This window comes from Coregonus clupeaformis, chromosome 26 (assembly GCF_020615455.1).
Source record: "Coregonus clupeaformis isolate EN_2021a chromosome 26, ASM2061545v1, whole genome shotgun sequence".
Taxonomy (NCBI): Eukaryota; Metazoa; Chordata; class Actinopteri; order Salmoniformes; family Salmonidae; genus Coregonus; species Coregonus clupeaformis.
In genome coordinates this window covers 49,936,096-49,952,421 of record NC_059217.1, presented here as the reverse complement: position 1 = coordinate 49,952,421, position 16,326 = coordinate 49,936,096, and the positions used below count along the sequence as shown (strand labels likewise).

The following is a 16,326-nucleotide window of genomic DNA, read 5'->3' as shown; positions in this document are numbered from 1 at the left end:
GAAAATTTGGCCACGCTTGAGTTGGCTTCATTACTTAGTGAATCAAAATTATTGCGTGATAAAATCGAATTGGTATCATCAGCAAAGAGAATTGGAAGTATGGTAAAGTCATTGCTATAGATTAGGAATAACAAAGGTCCAATTATCAAACTCAGTGTGACGCCACAGGATGTCTTGGCCCTGGTAGATGCACAGCCATTTGAATAAACAAATTGTCCTCTATCATGAACATAACTACAGTGGGGGGAAAAAAGTATTTAGTCAGCCACTAATTGTGCAAGTTCTCCCACTTAAAAATATGAGAGAGGCCTGTAACTTTCATCATAGGTACACGTCAACTATGACAGACAAATTGAGAAGAAAAAAATCCAGAAAATCACATTGTAGGATTTTTAATGAATTTATTTGCAAATTATGGTGGAAAATAAGTATTTGGTCAATAACAAAAGTTTCGCAATACTTTGTTATATACCCTTTGTTGGCAATGACACAGGTCAAACGTTTTCTGTAAGTCTTCATAAGGTTTTCACACACTGTTGCTGGTATTTTGGCCCATTCCTCCATGCAGATCTCCTCTAGAGCAGTGATGTTTTGGGGCTGTCGCTGGGCAACACGGACTTTCAACTCCCCCAAAGATTTTCTATGGGGTTGAGATCTGGAGACTGGCTAGGCCACTCCAGGACCTTGAAATGCTTCTTACGAAGCCACTCCTTCGTTGCCCGGGCGGTGTGTTTGGGATCATTGTCATGCTGAAAGACCCAGCCACGTTTCATCTTCAATGCCCTTGCTGATGGAAGGAGGTTTCACTCAAAATCTCACGATACATGGCCCCATTCATTCTTTCCTTTACACGGATCAGTCGTCCTGGTCCCTTTGCAGAAAAAACAGCCCCAAAGCATGATGTTTCCACCCCCATGCTTCACAGTAGGTATGGTGTTCTTTGGATGCAACTCAGCATTCTTTGTCCTCCAAACACGACGTAGTTGAGTTTTTACCAAAAAGTTCTATTTTGGTTTCATCTGACCATATGACATTCTCCCAATCCTCTTCTGGATCATCCAAATGCACTCTAGCAAACTTCAGATGGGCTTGGACATGTACTGGCTTAAGCAGGGGACATCTGGCACTGCAGGATTTGAGTCCCTGGCAGGCGTAGTGTGTTACTGATGGTAGGCTTTGTTACTTTGGTCCCAGCTCTCTGCAGGTCATTCACTAGGTCCCCCGTGTGGTTCTGGGATTTTTGCTCACCGTTCTTGTGATAATTTTACCCCACGGGGTGAGATCTTGCGTGGAGCCCCAGATCGAGGGAGATTATCAGTGGTCTTGTATGTCTTCCATTTCCTAATAATTGCTCCCACAGTTGATTTCTTCAAACCAAGCTGCTTACCTATTGCAGATTCAGTCTTCCCAGCCTGGTGCAGGTCTACAATTTTGTTTCTGGTGTCCTTTGACAGCTCTTTGGTCTTGGCCATAGTGGAGTTTGGAGTGTGACTGTTTGAGGTTGTGGACAGGTGTCTTTATACTGATAACAAGTTCAAACAGGTGCCATTAATACAGGTAACGAGTGGAGGACAGAGGAGCCTCTTAAAGAAGAAGTTACAGGTCTGTGAGAGCCAGAAATCGTGCTTGTTTGTAGGTGACCAAATACTTATTTTCCACCATAATTTGCAAATAAATTCATTAAAAATCCTACAATGTGATTTTCTGGATTTTTTTCCTCAATTTGTCTGTCATAGTTGACGTGTACCTATGATGAAAATTACAGGCCTCTCTCATCTTTTTAAGTGGGAGAACTTGCACAATTGGTGGCTGACTAAATCCTTTTTTCCCCACTGTACGTAGCCAATTATATGTATAATCATGAAAACCGTAGTAATGCAATCTAGAAAGTAATATTTCAAGATCAACCGTGTCAAACGCTTTGGATAAATCTAAAAAGATGTCAAGAGTATATTCACTGTTGTTCAGGGCTGTAAAGATTTTATCCACAAGTTGCAAGCCAGTAGTTTTTACGAAAGTAGTTTTTTTCGAAACCCATATTGGTGCTGATATAGAATACAGTGTTGATTTAAATGTTTCAACAGTCTCTTCTACACCCATTTTTCTAAGATTTTAGAAAAACACAGTAGTACAGATATTGGGCGATAATTTAAAATATCTTGGATCCCCAGATTTATAGAGGGGGATAACTTTGGAATATTTTCAAATCTTTAGGAACAATACCAGTTTGAATAGATTTGGTGAAGATATTTTACATTTTAGTCATTTAGCAGACGCTCTTATCCAGAGCGACTTACAGTTAGTGCATACATTATTATTATTATTATTATTATTATTTATTTTTTCATACTGGCCCCCCGTGGGAATCGAACCCACAACCCTGGCATTGCAAACGCCATGCTCTACCAACTGAGCTACATCCCTGCTGGCCATTCCCTCCCCTACCCTGGACGACGCTGGGCCAATTGTGCGCCGCCACGACAGAGCCTGGATTCGAACCAGGATCTCTAATGGCACAGCTAGCACTGCGATGCAGTGCCTTAGACCACTGCGCCACTCGGGAGGATATTAGATATACGTTAGAGGCTCAGTAATCGAGGAAGACACTGATATCTGAAGTAGGTGAGTAAATTTGTTCTTATACTTTTTGTAATTTGCAGAATTCAGGGGAGAGGGATTTTTGAGGAACTTTTTATGCAACTTTTTTTTACTGAGGATTTTTTGAGACCGGTTGTAAACCAAGGTTTCCAGAACCCTTCTGCTGCTCTCTTATGTGGTTTAACTCAGGGAAAGCAGTGGTGAAATACAGAGTTGAAAGATGTGAGTCTGGTAAGCAGACTCCACATCGGCCTGATTATAAATATTTTCCCATGAAATATCATCAATCAACATCTTAAAGCGCTCGCAATTACTTTAGTTAAATATTCTACATTTAACGCTACTAATCATTCCCATCTGTTCATTTCCAGCTGCCGAAGAGAAGTGGAAAATTGGAAAGTGGTCAGAAATGTCATTATAATGTATACCTGTATTAGCCACATTATTAAAGAATTTGTAAAAATATTATCAATAAGGGTTGCAGATGAACTGGTCACTATCTGGAAACAGATAGCTGGAGTATAAAGTATTCAAAAAGTCAAATGTCAGTTAGTGGTTCTCACTTTTAAATACGTTCATGTTGTAATCACCCAATAGAAAACACATTTTATCTTCATTATTAATCCAATGAACCTACCAATGTCAGAATCAGGTGGCCAATTAGATGCATCCGATTACAAAACCAAATGTACAACCAAAAAATGAACAGGAGGGAATTTCTATGAAAAGAGATTCAACATTAATGTTATCAGATGTAAGTGCGAGGTCCTCTCTTACAAATAATTGAAATGTTTATGAACAAAAATGGCCCCTCCCACTCTGGATGTTCCACAGTGGAGAACAGCATTATGAGGAGACATGTCATAAAGCACGGTTGTCTCTTCAGTCAGCCATGTTTCTGAAAGGGCAACGATGGAACATACATGACTGAGAGAAAGACAGATAAATGAACAAGGTGGTCATGATTTTTAGGAAGACTGTGAACGTTCAAATGAAAGGTAGAAAATACGTTTGGAATTAGATAAACTGCCAAACAGGTTGTGCAACTGCTTAACATTATAGTAATCACAAGTGATAGACTCATCTCTGGTCAATTTCAAGAAATTTGAATCTGGATCAACACAATTATGAAATGTATCGTTGGCTTCAGGCACTTTCTTCAGGCACTTTTGGCTCTCCTGAGAATCTCCTTGTCTTCAGGCACTTGGCTCCAATCCTTGTCTTCAGGCACTTGGCTCTCCTGAGTATCTCCTTGTCTTTGGACCTGAGCAGTTTCACCACTATAGATCTGGGCCGTCCAGATTCTGTGTCACGCCAAGTTTCAATCTATACGTCCTCAATTCTATCAATTAAAATGTTATTGCACCTCGATTGGTTTTCGAGGTAGTCTCCTTTGGAAGAGCGCTTGTCAAGTGTTGTTTGGAAAATTGCGAAATCCTCAAACATGGTTTTGAATGCGGTCTGGCTGGTGACATTCACGCCCTTTAGTTCCTCCACCTCCGGCTGTGTAAACTCCAAACTGTGTTTAGATTCCATTATATCCTTAAACAGATCATCAACCCTTTTGTTAGTAGAATCCATAAAGAGTTGCAGGAAGGAATTAGTTATTTTCCTGCAGATCTATCAGATCTCTTGTTGTTGATCGAGTAGTTCATGGAGTGTAGTGCTTGATACGTATTCCCCCGCATTGAGCTTTGCAGCGTTATCCTGTCTAGTATTATGCTATAAACTTGTTGTGAGCTAAAATGAGTTCGCACACAACCCACACCCCGCCTCCTGAACACCCTCCGCCTCCTGAACACAAGCTCCGCCTCCTGAACACCCCCTAACTTCTGAACACAAGCTCCGCCTCCTGAACACCCCCGCCTCCTGAACACAAGCTCCGCCTCCTGAACACCCCCCGCCTCCTGAACACAAGCTCCGCCTCCTGAACACCCCCTGCCTCCTGAACACAAGCTCCGCCTCCTGAACACAAGCTCCGCCTCCTGAACACCCCACGCCTCCTGAACACAAGCTCCGCCTCCTGAACACCCCACGCCTCCTGAACACAAACTCCTCCAGTGAAATGGCAAACACACACAAGCAACACAGACTTGATGACACATGCACCAGCACGATAAACAGAGAGAAGGCAGAGAACTAACTCACTGTATGGATCCTGGCTGCACTTTATCAAACGAGCAGGAGATTACCAACTCGCAAGTTAGAGCAGTATGCGGGGCAGGAAGCCAAAACACCGGTCAAAGATGCTTGGGAGGGACAGTGGTAGGAGCATTCGCTTCCCCACGGAACGAGCAGCGTTACGATCTGTCTGTCTGAGCTCCAGATCTAACAGCGGCTGAGACACCCCATCTATCTATCTCCGCATAGTTTCTGTGGGGATAACGTGGGATGGAGTGATGCTACGACACAGTGATGCAATGACACAGCCAGAGACGACCCCCTATGGAGCCCAGGGAAGACAGAGAAGACCCTAGAGAGCTCAGGGAAGACAGAGACGACCCTAGAGAGCCCAAGGAAGACAGAGATGACCCTAGAGAGCCCAGGGAAGACAGAGACGACCCTAGAGAGCCCAGGGAAGACAGAGACGACCCTAGAGAGCCCAGGGAAGACAGAGACGACCCTAGAGAGCCCAGGGAAGACAGAGACGACCCTAGAGAGCCCAGGGAAGGAGACATTCAGCCTGCAGGGTAAGAGAACATGGTGGAGGTACCTGGAAGGTGCGTATGTGTGTGTACTCACTGGAAACGGTGTGTAGGCTGAAGGACAGTTTGTTCCTGGGGGTGATGGGTGGGGGGCCCGGGGAGGACTGGGGCTGGGGGGGTCCGGGGGACACAGAGAGACGGCGGTCTCCACTCAACAGGTTCAACACCTGACTCTTTGGTCTCTGAGGCCTCAGTGGGCTGATCTGAACACACAGAGAGAGGAGAGACATATTACAGATCCTGTTGGAATCTGGTCAAATCAATCAATCTAATTAGAAAAAGACATAAGCGGCCTCCGCGGGCTGATCTGAGGAAGTCTGAAGAGCGGCATCAGAGATCATGTTGCAATCAATCAATAAAGAAAGAGCAAGAAATAAAAAAGCAAGCAAGAAACAAAGAGAGGAGAGAGAGGAGAGAGAGAGAGAAAGAGAGAGAGGGAGAGAGAGAGGAGAGAGAGAGAGAGAGGAGAGAGAGGGAGAGAGAGAGGGAGTCAGAGAGAGAGAGAGAGAGGAGAGAGAGAGAGAGGAGAGAGAGGGAGAGAGAGGGGAGTCAGAGAGAGAGAGAGAGAGGAGACAGAGACAGAGACAGAGAGAGAGAGAGAGACAGAGAGAGAGAGAGAGAGACAGAGAGAGAGAGAGAGAGAAAGAGAGAGAGGAGAGAGAGGAGAGAGAGGGAGAGAGAGAGAGACAGAGGCAGAGAGAGAGGAGACAGAGAGAGACAGAGAGAGAGACAGAGAGAGAGAGAGAGAGAGAAAGAGAAAGAGAAAGAGAAAGAGAAAGAGAAAGAGAAAGAGAAAGAGAAAGAGAGAGAGAGAGAGATGCCACCTATCACCATCATGTTGCTACCAAACCTATTATTTATTAGTGGTAAAGTCAGACCATCTAAACTACATCCTGACTCAATTGAAAACCAAGTGAGATCACCATTCTGTGAATGTACTGCACTGAAAGACCAACTGTGTCTGTTGAAGTATAACAAAGGAGAGATCAATTCAATATAATTTACAGTGAAAATTGCTTTCGTATCCTCGTCGGGATTGGCTCAGCGTATTTCCCTCTGAACATATGAAGGCTATTTGTATTTCTGAAGCAGGGTCCAGATGGAAACTGCTGTTTATTGTCAGCTTACTGCATCTCATTTGTGGTTAGTGCCTCAATATTGGTTTTCACATGGTAGGGTATAATTTCAAGCTTTATTGTGAAGAAGTTTTAAAGGGCTACACATTTATTTACAGTGAGGGAAAAAAGTATTTGATCCCCTGCTGATTTTGTACGTTTGCCCACTGACAAAGACATGATCAGTCTATAATTTTAATGGTAGGTTTATTTGAACAGTGAGAGACAGAAATACAAAAAAAAAATCCAGAAAAACGCATGTCAAAAATGTTATAAATTGATTTGCATTTTAATGAGCTCAGGACCTCAGACTGGGGCAAAGGTTCACCTTCCAACAGGACAACGACCCTAAGCACACAGCCAAGACAATGCAGGAGTGGCTTCGGGACAAGTCTCTGAATGTCCTTGAGTGGCCCAGCCAGAGCCCGGACTTGAACCCGATCGAACATCTCTGGAGAAACCTGAAACGCTCCCCATCCAACCTGACAGAGCTTGAGGATCTGCAGAGAAGAATGGGAGAAACTCCCCAAATACAGGTGTGCCAAGCTTGTAGCGTCATACCCAAGAAGACTCAATGCTGTAATCGCTGCCAAAGGGTTTACAGCATTGAGCAAAGTACTGAGTAAAGGTTCTGAATATTTATGTAAATGTAATATTTCCGTTTTTTATTTTTAATAAATTAGCAAACATTTCTAAAAACCTGTTTTTGCTTTGTCATTATGGGGTATTGTGTGTAGATTGATGAGGGGAAAAAACAATTTAATCAATTTTAGAATAAGGCTGTAACGTAACAAAATGTGGAAAAAGTCAAGGGGTCTGAATAGTTTCCGAAGGCACTGTAAATCCTACAGCTTACAGATGTTAGCCTCTTCCCTGTGCCAATGAGATTGAATGAAAGAGTCATCTCTCCTCAATTCTCAGGCCCCAGGGTAGAAGCTCTATCAGGGACCAGACGACTGATGCCTGGCTGGCTGATCTACCACCAGGGCCACACTCAGATCCTTATCTTAATTTCATTACCGACCGGTGGCTTCATCCCAAAGGGCCAGAGCAGAGGGCTTTGATGCTCTGCTGCTGTAATGAAGAGAAGAGGAGAGGAGCCTGGAGGTAGAATTATGTGGTGTGGAGAGGAGGGAGGGGGAGGGAGGAGAGGAGCCTGGAGATAGGAGGATGTGGTGCGGAGAGGAGAGGAGAGGAGAGAGGGAAGAGAGGAGCCTGGAGATAGGAGGATGTGGTGCAGAGAGGAGAGGAGAGAGGGGGGAGGGAGAGAGGGAGGGAGGGGAGGAGCCTGGAGCTAGGAGGATGTGGTGCTGAGAGGAGAGGAGAGGAGGGAGGAGCCTAGGGATAGTTTCCCACTCACCGTCTCTGACAGTATGACTGCCTCGGCGGGCTGCAGGAGGATCTCAGTGGTCTTCAGCTCCTTGTCGAAGATCTCCTGGTGCTTACTGTTCCTCTTCTCCTTCTTCTTGTCCTTCCTCTCCCTCTCCGACTCGTCGCGCTCCAGCTTGTCCTGGGACTTACAGTGCAGCTTCTTTGGCAGGAGAGGCTCTAGGGCAAAGCTGGGAGGGAGAGGACAACAGGGAGAATTAATGAAGATCTGTGATGAGCAGGGGTTTTCTGCATCAAAAAGGGGCTTAAATTGTGGGCACTGTCGGCACGGCTGAATTTTAGAACAAAAATTAGTGGCCCCCATCTTTGTGTTTTTTTTTTACAGCTATTTTAGCGTTTTTAAGCCAGTTTCCTGCAATTCTCAGAATTTCTTCATGGCGCCGAGATACATTTTTTGCAGTTTTAAAGTGAATTTCCTGCCATTCTATGCATTTTGCCATGGCTAATGCTGTGTTCTTTTGCTCAATCTTAATAACAAAATCAATACTGTTAAATACATTGTTTTTGGTGATTGTTAGTACTCAAAGATTATTTACATTTGAGAATCATTTTATAAAAAAAAGTTATTAGTCCATTATCTTTTCTAAATACTTTATATCTGGTTTTAGTCGTTACATTTTTTTAGTTTAGACTTAGGCATCCCGAAGAAACGCTTAAGTGGCCTGCCCAAGGATTTCTATCGCAGAAAAATGTATATATTGAATATAAACCTGAAATGTGTATAGTGTGTATATTAGTCCTTAATGAAGGTGTGGTCAGACATTCAAAAAGGAGTGTCTCATTTTGCTGGTTTTTTTCTGACGTCCCAATTTTTCACATAAAAGTGTGTGTTTGTGTGTGTATTATTGGAAGCTGTGTTCTGAAATTTGCAAAAATTCCCTTTTCCCCTGATGTCCCCATTTGTCACATGAACATGTGCATCATTGTGTCAGTCCTTATTGAAAGGTGTGTTCAGAAATTCAGGGAGGTGTCCCCCATTTTACTGTTTTTATCTGGACGTCCACATTTGTCACATAAACGTGTCTGTCTCTCTCTCTCTCTGTCTGTGTCATTCCTTACCCGTCTGAGCCAGGTCTGGAGGGTGAGTTGTCAGAGGAGACGGAGTTGACTGAAGCCACAGAGAGCGGTCTCTGTTGTGAGGGCATGGTGAAGGAACGCACCATAGAGCGAGGACGGGACCCACGCCTGTCATCCACCGCAGGCTGCAGAAAGAAACACACACAACACAGTGTAGTGCCACGCAGTTACTACACCATTATCTAATAACACACTGACAACATCATGTACACCACAGTTAATCATGACAGAGAGAGAGAGAGACAGAGACAGAGAGAGACAGAGAGAGAGACACAGAGAGAGACAGATAGAGAGAGACAGAGAGAGAGAGAGACAGAGAGACAGAGAGAGACAGAGACAGAGACAGAGAGAGACAGAGAGAGAGAGACAGAGAGAGAGAGAGACAGAGAGAGAGACAGCGACAGGGAGAGAGAGACATAGAGAGAGACAGATAGAGAGAGACAGAGAGAGAGACAGCGACAGGGAGAGAGAGACATAGAGAGAGACAGATAGAGAGAGACAGAGAGAGAGAGAGAGAGAGAGAGAGAGACAGAGAGAGAGATAGAGATAAAGAGAGAGAGAGAGAGAGAGAGAGAGAGAGAGAGAGAGAGAGAGAGAGAGAGAGAGAGAGAGAGAGAGAGAGAGAGAGAGAGAGAGACAGAGAGAGAGACAGAGAGATTATTGAGCTCCATATAACATTGGCAGTCCTGACTACAAGGTCCGGCTATAACATAAAGTTCTGTTTCTGGTAGTCCCCTGAGAGAGTCCCAGTCTGCTGTCAGCCTGATCTGTTGTGCTATGGCTGTGCTGTTCTGTCTTTGAGCAGGGCTCTTATAGCATATTCATTAATGCCGTGTGCACACACACACAAGCACACACACACGCCGCAAGCACACGCCACGCGAGCCAGCGGCAGTGATGATAGTCCAACCTCATGAATTTATACCATGTACATTCTCCTCCTATCTCTGAGTGATCAATACCTGCCTCCTGGCATCAGTGTTAGTCTATAGCATCTACAGATCCATGCCCTTGGGGCTATTCAGTGTGTGTGCTCTTCCATACTGAACTGGCCCAGGGTCCTGGTAGCTAGCGTTGTCAGCAGCATTGGGGTTCAGAGACTGAGAGAACAGGACTGTTAGATTAATTTGGATTTTAAGAATAATGACTAAAGGATTTCACCCCAAAATACAGTATAAATGTTAGAATTATCATGTAGTGTCAACCCACTAACAGAGGGGGCGGTACTAAACATTCAAGGGTGAAGGGGAAGGCGGAAACTGTTTAGAAAAGCCACCTAAAGGTGGGAGGAGTCAAGTTCAGGAGGTATAAAACCGTATGTTTGTGTTTTTGGCGTCAGAGCTCTCCATGAATAAAAATACAAAAAAATCCTTCTTCGTGGTTATGGACCTTGAATCATTTATGATTAAAACCAGAGCCTTACAACCTCTGGTAATGATTCAAGCTTAGGTTGAATTAGAGATAGAAATTCCCATAACAAGGACACAATAGAGGGCCGTTCAGGAAGACAACAAACTTGGGGATATGGAGAGTTAAGGAACTCAAATACTGAGTCAAGGTCTGTGTCTGTTCTGTTCTGCTCCGTGCGTCAACAGAAACACCATGGGATCAACGTAAAAAGCTGTTGTAAAATAATCCTAATTGTGGCCATAATTTTGACAAAACTGCAGGTGAATGGCACAAAAGTTTGTGTGGAAATAAATCCAGGGACACTTTTGAATGGGCCAGCAATAGGAGAGGAGAGAGTAGGAGTACACCAAGAGGAACTGCCCCTCCCTCAAACTCAACACCCCAACCCCTCCCACTCCGTTCTGCCACCTCAGGTCTCTTAGCCCTCCCACTCCCGCTCAGCCCAGTCCCAGCTCTTCTCTGTCCTGGCACCCCAATGGTGGAACCAGCTTCCCCCTGAAGCTAGGACAGCAGAGTCCCTGCCCATCTTCTGAAAACATTTGAAACCCTACCTCTTCATTTTAAATACTCATCCTCCTCACACTCCTTGCACTTGACCCCCCCTCCTACTTTCTATGACTGTGATATGCGGTTGTCTCACCTACTATCTAAATCTTGATGTGTTGTCTCACTAGCTATCTGAAGATGAATATACTAACTACTGTGATATGTGGTTGTCTCACTAGCTCGAAGATGAATATACTAACTACTGTGATATGTGGTTGTCTCACCTAGCTATCTGAAGATGAATGCACTAACTGTAAGTGACTCTGGATAAGAGCGTCTGCTAAAAGACTAACATGTCAATGTAAAATGTGTAGGAGAGAGTAGGATGAGAGGAAAGGAGGAAAGAGGATAGAGAGAGAGGGGAGAAGTAGAGAGGAAGAGAAGGAGAGAGGAGGAGACAGGAGAGAGGAGAACGGAGAAGAGAAGAGAAGAGAGGAGAACGGAGAAGAGAGGAGAAGAGAGGAGAAGAGAGGAGAATGGAGAAGAGAGGAGAAGAGAGGAGCAGAGAGGAGCAGAGAGCATAGCAGAGAGATCTTACCAGTGTCTTGACTCCGTACTGTTTCTCCACTTTCTCTCGGAGCTGTTTGAAGCAGGCCTCCAGACGGTCATGGAAAGGCCTCAGAGCCTCAGTCACTTTCTCTCCATGGATACGAACTCCATCAGCCAGGTAAGGGATCTGAAAACACACAATGGACACAACAGTCAAGTAAGGAACCTCAACACACAACAAAATGGACACAAAACATTCCCCTCCTACTGGTGTCAGGTGGTATATTATACTCCATAACGTTCCCCTCCTACTGGTGTCAGGTGGTATATTATACTCCATAACATTCCCCTCCTACTGGTGTCAGGTGGTATATTATACTCCATAACGTTCCCCTCCTACTGGTGTCAGGTGGTATATTATACTCCATAACATTCCCCTCCTACTGGTGTCAGGTGGTATATTATACTCCATAACGTTCCCCTCCTACTGGTGTCAGGTGGTATATTATACTCCATAACGTTCCCCTCCTACTGGTGTCAGGTGGTATATTATACTCCATAACATTCCCCTTCCTACTGGTGTCAGGTGGTATATTATACTCCATAACATTCCCCTCCTACTGGTGTCAGGTGGTATATTATACTCCATAACATTCCCCTCCTACTGGTGTCAGGTGGTATATTATACTCCATAACGTTCCCCTCCTACTGGTGTCAGGTGGTATATTATACTCCATAACGTTCCCCTCCTACTGGTGTCAGGTGGTATATTATACTCCATAACATTCCCCTCCTACTGGTGTCAGGTGGTATATTATACTCCATAACGTTCCCCTCCTACTGGTGTCAGGTGGTATATTATACTCCATAACGTTCCCCTCCTACTGGTGTCAGGTGGTATATTATACTCCATAACGTTCCCCTCCTACTGGTGTCAGGTGGTATATTATACTCCATAACATTCCCCTCCTACTGGTGTCAGGTGGTATATTATACTCCATAACATTCCCCTCCTACTGGTGTCAGGTGGTATATTATACTCCATAACATTCCCCCTCCTACTGGTGTCAGGTGGTATATTATACTCCATAACATTCCCCTCCTACTGGTGTCAGGTGGTATATTATACTCCATAACATTCCCCTCCTACTGGTGTCAGGTGGTATATTATACTCCATAACGTTCCCCTCCTACTGGTGTCAGGTGGTATATTATACTCCATAACATTCCCCCTCCTACTGGTGTCAGGTGGTATATTATACTCCATAACATTCCCCCTCCTACTGGTGTCAGGTGGTATATTATACTCCATAACATTCCCCTCCTACTGGTGTCAGGTGGTATATTATACTCCATAACATTCCCCCTCCTACTGGTGTCAGGTGGTATATTATACTCCATAACATTCCCCTCCTACTGGTGTCAGGTGGTATATTATACTCCATAACATTCCCCCTCCCTACTGGTGTCAGGTGGTATATTATACTCCATAACGTTCCCCTCCTACTGGTGTCAGGTGGTATATTATACTCCATAACGTTCCCCTCCTACTGGTGTCAGGTGGTATATTATACTCCATAACATTCCCCTCCTACTGGTGTCAGGTGGTATATTATACTCCATAACGTTCCCCTCCTACTGGTGTCAGGTGGTATATTATACTCCATAACGTTCCCCTCCCTACTGGTGTCAGGTGGTATATTATACTCCATAACATTCCCCTCCTACTGGTGTCAGGTGGTATATTATACTCCATAACATTCCCCTCCTACTGGTGTCAGGTGGTATATTATACTCCATAACATTCCCCTCCTACTGGTGTCAGGTGGTATATTATACTCCATAACATTCCCCCTCCTACTGGTGTCAGGTGGTATATTATACTCCATAACATTCCCCTCCTACTGGTGTCAGGTGGTATATTATACTCCATAACATTCCCCTCCTACTGGTGTCAGGTGGTATATTATACTCCATAACATTCCCCTCCTACTGGTGTCAGGTGGTATATTATACTCCATAACATTCCCCTCCTACTGGTGTCAGGTGGTATATTATACTCCATAACATTCCCCTCCTACTGGTGTCAGGTGGTATATTATACTCCATAATGTTCCCCTCCTACTGGTGTCAGGTGGTATATTATACTCCATAACGTTCCCCTCCTACTGGTGTCAGGTGGTATATTATACTCCATAACGTTCCCCTCCTACTGGTGTCAGGTGGTATATTATACTCCATAACGTTCCCCTCCTACTGGTGTCAGGTGGTATATTATACTCCATAACGTTCCCCTCCTACTGGTGTCAGGTGGTATATTATACTCCATAACGTTCCCCTCCTACTGGTGTCAGGTGGTATATTATACTCCATAACATTCCCCTCCTACTGGTGTCAGGTGGTATATACAGTGGGGAGAACAAGTATTTGATACACTGCCGATTTTGCAGGGTTTCCTACTTACAAAGCATGTAGAGGTCTGTAATTTTTATCATAGGTACACTTCAACTGTGAGAGATGGAATCTAAAACAAAAATCCAGAAAATCACATTGTATGATTTTTAAGTAATTAATTTGCATTTTATTGCATGACATAAGTATTTGATCACCTACCAACCAGTAAGAATTCCGGCTCTCACAGACCTGTTAGTTTTTCTTTAAGAAGCCCTCCTGTTCTCCACTCATTACCTGTATTAACTGCACTTGTTTGAACTCGTTACCTGTATACAAGACACCTGTCCACACACTCAATCAAACAGACTCCAACCTCTCCACAATGGCCAAGACCAGAGAGCTGTGTAAGGACATCAGGGATACAATTGTAGACCTGCACAAGGCTGGGATGGGCTACAGGACAATAGGCAAGCAGCTTGGTGAGAAGGCAACAACTGTTGGCGCAATTATTAGAAAATGGAAGAAGTTCAAGATGACGGTCAATCAACCTCGGTCTGGGGCTCCATGCAAGATCTCACCTCGTGGGGCATCAATGATCATGAGGAAGGTGAGGGATCAGCCCAGAACTACACGGCAGGACCTGGTCAATGACCTGAAGAGAGCTGGGACCACAGTCTCAAAGAAAACCATTAGTAACACACTACGCCGTCATGGATTAAAATCCTGCAGCGCACGCAAGGTCACCCTGCTCAAGCCAGCGCATGTCCAGGCCCGTCTGAAGTTTGCCAATGACCATCTGGATGATCCAGAGGAGGAATGGGAGAAGGTCATGTGGTCTGATGAGACAAAAATAGAGCTTTTTGGTCTAAACTCCACTCGCAGTGTTTGGAGGAAGAAGAAGAATGAGTACAACCCCAAGAACACCATCCCAACCGTGAAGCATGGTGGTGGAAACATCATTCTTTGGGGATGCTTTTCTGCAAAGGGGACAGGACGACTGCACCGTATTGAGGGGAGGATGAATGGGGCTATGTATCGCGAGATCTTGAGGTTCTATACTGCAGCCTCTGCATTAAACATGTTATCACCTTTAATACCTCGATCCCATAGGCTATCCTGCATGTCATGTGGTCCTCTGTAGCTCAGCTGGTAGAGCACGGCGCTTGTAACGCCAAGGTAGTGGGTTCGATCCCCGGGACCACCCATACACAAAAATGTATGCACGCATGACTGTAAGTCGCTTTGGATAAAAGCGTCTGCTAAATGGCATATTATTATTATTATTTATCTTGGCCAACAACCTCCTTCCCTCAGTAAGAGCATTGAAGATGGGTCATGGCTGGGTCTTCCAGCATGACAACGACCCGAAACACACAGCCAGGGCAACTAAGGAGTGGCTCCGTAAGAAGCATCTCAAGGTCCTGGAGTGGCTTAGCCAGTCTCCAGACCTGAACCCAATAGAAAATCTTTGGAGGGAGCTGAAAGTCCGTATTGCCCAGCGACAGCCCCGAAACCTGAAGGATCTGGAGAAGGTCTGTATGGAGGAGTGGGCCAAAATCCCTGCTGCAGTGTGTGCAAACCTGGTCAAGACCTACAGGAAACGTATGATCTCTGTAATTGCAAACGAAGATTTCTGTACCAAATATTAAAGTTCTGCTTTTCTGATGTATCAAATACTTATGTCATGCAATAAAATGCAAATTAATTACTTAAAAATCATACAATGTGATTTTCTGGATTTTTGTTTTAGATTCCGTCTCTCACAGTTGAAGTGTACCTATGATAAAAATTACAGACCTCTACATGCTTTGTCAGTAGGAAAACCTGCAAAATCGGCAGTGTATCAAATACTTGTAATCCCCACTGTATATGTGTGGGGGAGTGTACTTGTGTGTGTGTATGTTTGTGTGTGTTTGTGTGTGTCTTTAGAACCACAGCCTGCTGAGAACGCCAAGGGAACTTGACTATGTTCATTAAAGCCCCAGTAGAATGTGGATTGCCTGGTTGCCATAGTCACCTCACCGCCCCGTACTCCCACTCTCTAGACTCACTGTCTGTTTCCTTCTCCTTTTATCACACTGCTCCTTTATGAGACAGCGAAGCTAAACGTACACAGGACTGATAGAGGACTGATAGAGAGTGCACAAGTAGCCAGGGAGGCAGGTAGCTAGGGGGATTATGGCCCCGTGTAGCTCAGTTGGTAGAGCATGGCGCTCGCAACGGCCAGGGTTGTGGGTTCGATTCCCACGGGGGGGCCAGTATGAAAAATGTATGCGCTCACTAACTGTAAGTCGCTCTGGATAAGAGCGTCTGCTAAATGACAAAAAATGTATTATAAATTATAAACTCGACAAAAGAAGAAGAAACTGTATTATGAAGCCAAGATCAATGATATAAAGTGATAGAAAAAAACAACTTTGGAGTACTTTCAATTAAATTATGGGCAGAAAGACAAATTCAACTCCATCTTTCATCGAATCAGATGGCCTATTCATCACAAAACCATTTCATGTTGCCAATTATTTTAATGATTACTTAATTGGCAAAGTGGGAAAACTTAGGTAGGAAATGCCGACAACGAAACAGTCAGCCTTTGTACTCAT

At 44.4% G+C, this 16,326-nt stretch overlaps 1 protein-coding gene and 1 non-coding gene across 2 annotated transcripts in view; one reads left to right on the top strand and one right to left on the bottom strand.

Annotated features, from left to right (window-relative positions):
* Nucleotides 1–16,326, bottom strand: part of LOC121578917 (dedicator of cytokinesis protein 1) — a 172,598-nt gene that overhangs the window by 4,451 nt on the left and 151,821 nt on the right. The window contains 5 exon segments of the mRNA XM_045207649.1: nucleotides 4,429–4,650; nucleotides 5,341–5,506; nucleotides 7,779–7,977; nucleotides 8,867–9,009; nucleotides 11,379–11,516. Of these exon segments, the coding sequence (XP_045063584.1) occupies nucleotides 4,429–4,650; nucleotides 5,341–5,506; nucleotides 7,779–7,977; nucleotides 8,867–9,009; nucleotides 11,379–11,516 (868 nt within the window).
* On the top strand, nucleotides 15,904–15,981 carry trnaa-cgc. The gene has a single exon. It is a non-coding gene; the product is annotated as a tRNA-Ala (tRNA).